This window comes from Antedon mediterranea, chromosome 7 (genome assembly GCF_964355755.1).
Source record: "Antedon mediterranea chromosome 7, ecAntMedi1.1, whole genome shotgun sequence".
NCBI classification, from domain to species: Eukaryota; Metazoa; Echinodermata; class Crinoidea; order Comatulida; family Antedonidae; genus Antedon; species Antedon mediterranea.
Genome location: NC_092676.1, coordinates 7,448,685 through 7,457,812, shown reverse-complemented (window position 1 = coordinate 7,457,812; position 9,128 = coordinate 7,448,685). Strand labels below are relative to the sequence as shown.

The window sequence follows — 9,128 nt, the reverse complement described above, 5'->3', positions numbered from 1 at the left end:
CTGGCGGACATACCGCCTGGCAGACATACCGCATGGCAGACAGTCTGCAGCAGGATCTCTATCACGCGACCCGGCACTCAACAAAAACAATGTCTATTTACACGGAATGGTAGACAAACATGAATCTAAAAAAATAACTACATGTTATTCTGTATGTGTTTTTTTTATATGTTTAAATTACGAATAACATATATATTATTCATTCATTAAAATTTGATTAAAATAAAGTAAAATATTGTTGATAGCAATGTTTTAAAATAATTGCTATTTACAGGGTAGTTGGTGAAATATCTTAAATATTGTTGGTAACCGCCCCTTTGCTCACTCAAGCGTTTCAATCTCAGAAAAGGGAAACCACCGAATCTGTTTTGACTACTCATGTTTAGATCCGTAATATTTCGTTTGCGTGTTGTACATCAGCACTTGTCTTTATTGCCAAGATTAAGATTAACTAGAACCATGTCTTCAAGTAACCAGCCTACAGCTGGAATCATAAGTATTGTGCTTTTTATTGCTATACCTATTAAATTCTGTCCTGATTTCCTAGGCCTAGCCAAAACATTCACCGATCCTTAGTTTAGTTCAGCAGCATCTCAGCATCTCTTCTGCATGCATGCAGTGTGTGCGCAACCACCTATAAGCCTAACTAGAAGTGCAACCTAGACGGTGACCTAAATAAAATCCCTTGGACCATTACTCATTTTGAATTTATGATAGGACATGTTTGCCATATGGGTCGCGTCATCACGAAAGGAGCCTTGTGTCGCAAAAGCTATATTGCTATAATTAGCTTTGAAAGTTGGAATAGTCAATTTTGACTGAAAATAATTTTTTTTTTTTTTTACATATTCGACATATTCAACTATTATAGTTTACTTTTCCTTAATTATTAAAACTTAATTTTGTTCCAAAATACATAAATTTTGACGTTTTTATAGACAATGTTGTAAGGTTTTGTGTGGAATTCTGACGATTTCAGTCGTAAACGGCCAAAAATCTACCCTATTTTTCAATCGACCGTTCTCGCCTTTCCAACATTGGAAACCCGTCACAACTGGTATGGTTTTAAAGCTTGAAACGTCATCTTTCAGAATATCATGAATAAACATTTGTATTTGCAATCATAGTCCAATCACAATCACTTTTATAAAGGCTTCGGCCTTAGATACAGCCAAACAAAAGGGACTAATCGCGTCCTCTGATTGGTCAATCACATGTGCGCATGCGTAGACGTATTGTTTACTTCCTTGGTAAGCTGTTCGCACGAGGTTTACAGTGTGCTACATTATTGTCCTACTTTCGTGTTATAATTTACAATCTTTTAATAAACTATACTATAATTCTTTTGCATCATTCGAATTAGTAGTTTGATATAATTAATAGAAATGTCTAATTCTGATAATGAACGATCGGAAAAAGTCATAGCTGACGCTTTAAATGCTGGCCTTCTTGCTAATGCTGACGATGCGGCCCGGCCCCTGTTCAGCGACTAGCTAGGCCTACATACATTCAGGATTTTTTTACTCGGTGAGGGGCTGAAGAAAATGGGGTAAGTGAAGATGAGGATGAGGATACTAAAGACTGGATGGGGATAGACGAAGATTCTGACGGCGAGGATAGTTATTGAAAACGAATAAGAATTTGTATAGGCCTAATCATGATCTAGAGTAGAAGTGAGTTATGTTAACAGATTGTGTGCTCAAAATAATCCATTAATCAACATAATTATGCATTTTTAATTGTTGATTTTATATATGAAGATGATAATAAAATTGAAAGAAATTAAAGTGTAATCTTTATTCGTCTTCATTCTTTAAGTGTGTAAAATTTCATGTAGATCCATTTATAATAACTAATGGTATCCAAGGAGAATGTGTTGTGGATATTGAATAGAACCAATGTAATGGTCCACTGAACTTCAAAGGCTGTTTTCTAATTGTTGATAATCTATTGAATTCGGAAGTGCTTTGTTGAAATCTGGTCATATCTTAATTGTCTTGAAAGAAATATAAAGCAAGTTACATATTTTTGGAAAGCTTAAAGAATGGAGATTAATATTATAATAATAATAAAAAAAATTTAATTTCAACACAAGGCTCCTTTTGTGGTGACACGACCCATATTTTAATAATAGGCAATAAATGAGCCTCTGGTAATATTATCATTATTAAGGTATAACTATGGACATTTCAAGTGTATAATTTTTTATATTTCAGTTATTGGAGATGAGATATTGAAAGGCCATGTTCAGGACACAAATTCACATTTTCTATGTGGTCAACTTTTCCAAATGGGTATAAGAGTTGAAAAGGTAAGTAGCAATTTTCTGAGAAATACATAACCAAAGAATGTTTTAAATGTTTTATTCTGAATAATTATTATTTCAGGGAATAATTTCGCCAATGTAGCATAGCAAAAAGCTATACAAAACAACCTTATTGCTACACATTTCTAAAATTGTGTAGCAAAAGACAATACAAAACTATGTTTCTCGACTAAAAAATCAGTTTGATTAGCAATAATTGCTAAACAAAATTTTTTAATGAAATTTTTCCCTATATTTTACTGTATAGATGTGATATAATTCTTTAAACCTTTTATATATTTCAGATAGCAGTAATTGGAGATGATTTGGAGAAAGTTTCAAGTGAAATTGCAAATTTTTCATCCAAGTATACACATGTTGTGACGTCTGGTGGGATTGGACCAACGCATGATGACATCACTTACAAAGGTAGATAATCAGGGTTAAGAATTTGTGTCAGTGTGCGTATTGGAGTCCGCTGCCAGTGAAGCCACAAGAAATAAAGTGGTGCAAAAATAAAAGTGAACAATCTCTGTTCAAGTCACTGGGTCGTCACAGGCCTCTCAGAAGAAGTGGTTAGGTTTAAACCTTACCAACCGTACTGGCTGCTACGGCCCTAGATGTATCTTGTCAAATTGTTAATTATTTTTCCATTGTCATCTGGAGATGAGGATTTATTATTTTCACAGATTTTTTAATGGAGGAGCACTAAACATAGTATTATTAATAATCAAAAATTAGATTCAAAAAGTAATTTTCATTTTAGTTGTCAAAAGAGGGAGCCCTAGTGTTCCTCTCTTTATCCGCCGCAATTTTACCACATACTAAGTCTTTAGTTGTATTTCTAGGTGTTGCTTTGGCATTTAAGGAAGAACTTGCGCTGAATGATGAGTTAGTGACCCTGTGTAAACGATTTTTCGGAGCAGAACACAGCTTGCAGTCCCCACAGATGAAGATGGCATTTGTAAGGATTTATTTATAAAACAGATTTCCTTACAGCAAGTAATGCATTGTGTTCTTGTTGTATTGTATAGTGCTTACTCTTAGTTATTATTCCTTTTTACGTTTCTTATTCCTTTACAAGTGCTCACCCAAATATGCTTTCATTATTTTTGTGATATTGCGCCGAATTGCCACTCTGACTAGTATATTCTTTCCTAGATTCCAGAGTCAGCCAAATTGCATTATGGGTTTGATCCGGAATCCGGTGAAAAGAATATGTATCCGGTGATAACAGTACGGAATGTCGTAGTCTTCCCAGGAATTCCAAAGTTATTGCAGAAAGACTTTAATCTCCTCAGGGTAAAAGCAATGTTCTTCTTATTATTATTATTTATTAGCTAATTGGCTAATCCAATTGCTTTTATATCATATTTATATAATTTTGAATAGTGTAAATTTTAGGTGTATTATTTGATAATTTTTCAACTTAGAGCATTATTAATTTTTTTGTTGGTAGAAAACTTTGTTCCGAGAATCGAACATCACCTTCCATTATCGTGAAATCTTTCTTGCGTGTGATGAAATAAGTGTAGCTGAAATATTAAATGAGTTTAACAGTAAATACAAGGATTGTATACAACTAGGTTGTTATCCAGATCTACTGAACAGGTTTGTATAAATCTTAATACCTTGTGTGTATGATATTTAGCTGACCTTAGCCTTTGCTGAGGTCACCTTCTGAAACAAGCATTCCAGCTTAAAGGGTTATTCCTTGCTATGTCATATTTTGGGTTTTTTTTTGTGGTTTTGAGATTTTTTTTAAAATTCATCTGGTGTTTATTTTTATTTTTTAAACCAGAAACAACAGCAGAAACAAATCCGCCACTTACAGCTTAGTTTAACAAGCTGTTGTTTATATTTTGTGTACATAGCAATAAATAATACAAACACCACAAAAAGATGTTAAATGTTTTAACATTATTAATGCATTATTCTGGTCCTCAAGCTTAACTGAAAACTGAGGAAATTCGGATTAGGTCCTCTAAGGACCGACGGCAGCCAGCAGTGCAGTGCCTACCAGATCAGCACACTGAAAGACGATCCCCTACTCTTTTTCGAATAATGTACCAATGGCTCTACATCTCATCCGAAGGATGAGGTAATGAGATTAAGCATATTGCCTAAGGATGCAATTAGTATTGTACAGAACCCATGCCTATCACATGCTAGTTAGATAGTATCATTACACCATCACTCTCTGGTGTATATACAGCACCCGCCACTATTTCTAGACAGTCGGGCCTAACATTTCAACGCAGTATGGCCGAATGTAATTTTTCTCCATCGTTTAAGCAACATCTTATAAATTTGATTTAAACATTTATTTGTTCTAGCTATTATAAAGTTAAAATCAGCTTAGAGTGCCAAGATGGAGCCAAGTTAGCAGAGGCTCACAAGGAACTTCTGTCAATGTTACCTTCAGGTAAAACCTTTAGAATAGACTAAAATGCCTATTAAGGAAACCCCTTTTAAGTTCTACCGTAACAAGGGCATCTTCGGAACAAAGTTACCTTAATGATGCCCCCTGAATAGGATGGGCTTTAGCGTTCAAAAATAAGTTGTCCCTAGTTCATTTCATGAGAAAGTGTCAGAATGGAAGAGTTCTATATTGCGAGGAGTTCTACTGTATAGTAAAAACCAGGTTATTACACATCTACCTTCTTTATTTAAAAAAACATGAAGATGAATAAAAGGACATTTTGCAGTTAATAACTTTCGTAAAAAAAAATGTTTCACTTTAAAAAGAATAAATTCAACCAAAAACTGTTTGAATTTGACTATATTTTGCAATAAATTACAGTTTTTTCAAAGTAAAATTTTTTATTTCAATTAAAAAAAAAAATTGGAACAATATATCTTTTGTTTGTCTCCTGAATGTGTAGATTTTTACCTCTAACCTTAATTGAAATTAAGGGCACCATTCATTCATTCAATTCAATCTTTTATTTCGGAATCTCTGGTCCATAGAAAGTAAAAATTACATATAAATGAAATAAAATAAACAAGACTAATTACTACTACTCATCTCAGGATGGCATTCCACCTGGAGAGCACCTTCGACTTAACTAAGACATTGTTTATAATCGTTGAGACTAAAACATTTTCGCTTGCATTTAGTCTACCCATCAGGCCATATATTGATTTTCTAAACAATTCATAAAAAGAAGGAATTCTACATTCCGTAAACATAAAGCTGGCACTGTAATGTTCCATATTTTACAACTCTAAAAATAACAACCATTTTCTTTTTTTAGAGAAGGTGGTAGAATATGAGAAAGATCCTGTTAAAAATGCATCATCCAAAGTTTACAACCTTTTACAGTCAACGACACAGCCTGAGCTAATCACGCCACTTAGCAAAGCAGTAAAGACTTTAGAAGAGGCTCTAGATAAATACAAACTCGATGAAATCTGTGTAGGCTTCAATGGAGGAAAGGACTGTACCATTCTTGTTCACTTATTTTTCGCTGTGGTCCAAAAGTAAGTGGCCGTGATAAGATTAAATTCATGTTTATGAATAATATTAACTGTTTATTATGGTTTCAGCATCTACAGTAGATTCCAAGTATTGAGTGCCTATGGTGTCCCACCGTCCCTAAATTTTTAAAAATGGTACCTTTTCAGAGGTAATGTAATACACTTTAAAAAAAAATCTGGATTTTCCTCCACTAAGGTTAATTAATGAAAAAAATCTGTCCTTAATGTTACTTTTACCATAAAGCAAAAATAGTTATTGATCATATTGTATCAGTCTTTAAAAACAAAATTTATTTTAAAAGTTGATTGTTCAGCAAAATTCAGGCTACAATATGCATATTTAATTGGCGCAATAAAAATGATTATAAATATATATTATATTCAATCTTCCTTTACTATAGGAAGTATGGTGATAATATACCAGGGAATTTGCAGGCTTTGTATATAGAAGGTAAACCAACATTCAAACAACAAGAGATGTTTATCACAGAAACATTTTCAAGGTGGGGAATGTTATTTTTTTAAACAAAAATGTTTACACCATCCAGCATGACTTTATAAATACAGAATGTGAAACCCATGCTTTATAAACCAAGTCTTATGAGGCTTATGCTCTGTCTACATCATCAAACTTTGTGACAACAAAATGTGATGTGCCCATATATGGACATGATGATGTCATATCACTACCATATTTAAACATTATCACTAGCATAATTGGGCACATCACACTTTTTTTGTCAAACTAGTTTGATAGTGGAGACTGTATTTGTAATTCTGGAGTATAACGTGATTAGAACCAAGAACTCTGGCATTGCTAGGCAAGCACCGAACCACAGTGCCACTATTTTGTTATTATTCTATTAAATTATTTTTATGAAATATTTTTGTCAATACTATTTTTCATTTTTCATAAAACTAGGCACTGCTTCAGCTTCAATTATTTTAGTACAAAAATATAATAAAGTTTTGTTTTTTTAACTATTTAGATATAATTTAAAACCTGTTATAATTCATGGGAGGATCAAGGATGGCTTAAAAGAAATGCAGATCAGTCATCCGCATGTAAAGGCAGTCATTATGGGTACAAGGAGGTCCGATCCATTTTCAGGTACGAGGTTTACCCCCCTAAGAAATAATAAAGCATGCCTTTCCTAGACAGTATACCAGGAATCGATAATAAGTTACAGATCGATAGGGTAAAGTGCATTTTAGTAAAGAAGAATCCATGTAGTACATTGAGACCAATCCACCACATTTGTCAATCAAATTTTATTCCATAAAATAAAAAAATTAAAGCTATTAAACTGTACAAAAGCTATAAAATACTAATTCAAAATAAGCAAAGCTTTTAAACTATATATTCCTGGTTCTACCAAACTGTTGACACAATTATCATTGGATAAAGTAAATAAGACATTTGATTTGATTTTAAACAACATTTTATTTTTATTCATAACAGAACACCTTGAAGCATTTTGTATGACAGATCCTGATTGGCCACCTTTCATGCGCGTCAACCCAATTCTTGAATGGACGTACCAAGAGGTCTGGGCCTTGCTTCGAGCGTTACAAGTGCCTTACTGTTTGCTGTATGACCAAGGGTATTTAATTATTTAAAATATATTTTTAATTAATTTTAAATATTATTATATTACAATATTTTATCTAAAAACTTTCTTCTCACAAATGAAAACATGCTTGCAACTAAAATTTGAAAGCTCAAAAATGCATTTTATTTTTTGTAGGTATACATCATTGGGTAGCCGAACTAACACAGCTCCAAATCCAGCACTGCGATTTGTTGACAAGTATGGTAATGCGCGATATAAACCAGCCTATCAGTTGACAGATGGGACGCGAGAACGTACTGGAAGAACCAAAAGTATATCGGAGATAGTAGAAAAATGACTTGCCAGGAAAAAAAAAACAAGTATAATGGAATCAATTATTTACATAAAAGTGAACATTTAAAATGAATTTAGTATTAATGTTTTTTATAGACATCAAAAATATTAATCTATAGAATTAATTTTAGGTTTTTAGAACTTTATGCAATAGTGGACCATTGTGCATTGTGTTATAAAAATAATCAATCAAAAAATCAATCAAAGTCTGGTATTCAAGTGATGCATTTTCACTTAAAGATGTATTGCCTTTGAAAAAATAATTCTTAAAACATTTTTTGTTGAATATGCCATTTTATTGTCACTTAAAGCCCCATTCCCTACGTTTTTTAGATCTAATTTAAGATCACAAACTATATTGAATGTAAAAATAATACTATATGGTCCTATTGCGATAACTTTTTCGTCTTTAAACAGTTAAAAATGTGAAAAATAAATCGATTCTAATAATTATAGCGGCCCGCTATAAATCCCAAAACCGCGCGGATTGATATTTTTGTTTTTCATCTGTAATTCGCCCACTTTTCGATCGATCGTGAAGCCAAAACAAATGGAAGACTCCTAACTTTGCAGCGAAAATACCGGGTTTTCCCCAATTTGTATCAACGGAGTCTGGCAAAAATAGAAAGACAATTAATGCAGCAACTATACAACGTTAGGCTAGGTATATAGCTCGCGTACGATGTTCGTACGTTACCGATGTTTACCAGCTAGGCCTACAAAACTAAGCCTAGCTAGGCTAGGCCTAAGACCGTCCACGAGAGGTCGATCGCCGCGAGCTACTTTACTTAGATAGTGCATTGTTTCTCACTTTTTATCATAATTTACCATAAAACGTACATTTAAGACAAGGAATGACATGGTTTAATGTTTTTAAAGTGATATAGGATGTATTATTTTCCAAAAAACGTCCAAAATTGCAGGGAAGGGGTCTTTAATAGTTATCCACTTTGACCAAAAATTGGATCGAAAACAAAATTATTTACCTGAAAAAACTGTTATACATTACACGGACCAGGCTACTTTAGCGTTACGTTTGGCATCCACTGAATCAGTGGATGACCTATCCCCTCAACATGTCAATTGTGGTATAAGTTGACAGGAATAATACTCTGTGGTGTAATAAAAATGCCAGCGTGTTTATTTAAGACTGCAAGTGTTAAGAATAACTTGCTGTCCATTTTCAACTTCCTCTTACCAATGACCAATAGCAAACAGGCACTGCTTGTCAATCAGGTCCTCACTGACTGGGTATTAACCAATCAATGTACTATTAGATAGGTCACTGATTTTATAAAATAGTTTGCGGGAAATTTGATTTCTGACCTTGTACAGGAATAAATACTTTAGTGGTTGTTTATAATAATAATCTAAATATTTCTCAATGCTGCTTTATGCAAAGCAATTTAACTAGAACTACAGACACATTAAATAAA

At 33.2% G+C, this 9,128-nt stretch overlaps 1 protein-coding gene across 2 annotated transcripts; it reads left to right on the top strand.

Annotated features, from left to right (window-relative positions):
* The first annotated feature begins 354 nt into the window (after nt 1-354).
* Nucleotides 355-8,705, top strand: LOC140054084 (FAD synthase-like). 2 transcript variants are annotated; one of them, XM_072098924.1, is made up of 12 exons: nt 355-496; nt 2,217-2,311; nt 2,611-2,734; nt 3,154-3,269; nt 3,467-3,607; nt 3,765-3,916; nt 4,642-4,730; nt 5,563-5,788; nt 6,187-6,288; nt 6,775-6,896; nt 7,248-7,389; nt 7,534-8,705. In XM_072098924.1, exons 1-12 carry the CDS (start codon nt 379-381, stop codon nt 7,694-7,696), a joined length of 1,590 nt encoding a protein of 529 aa, XP_071955025.1. In that variant the 5' UTR covers nt 355-378; the 3' UTR covers nt 7,697-8,705. The 2 variants fall into 2 exon arrangements, with proteins under 2 accessions (XP_071955025.1, XP_071955026.1); XM_072098925.1 differs by lacking the exon at nt 355-496 and adding an exon at nt 1,258-1,549.
* The last annotated feature ends 423 nt before the right edge of the window (nt 8,706-9,128 follow it).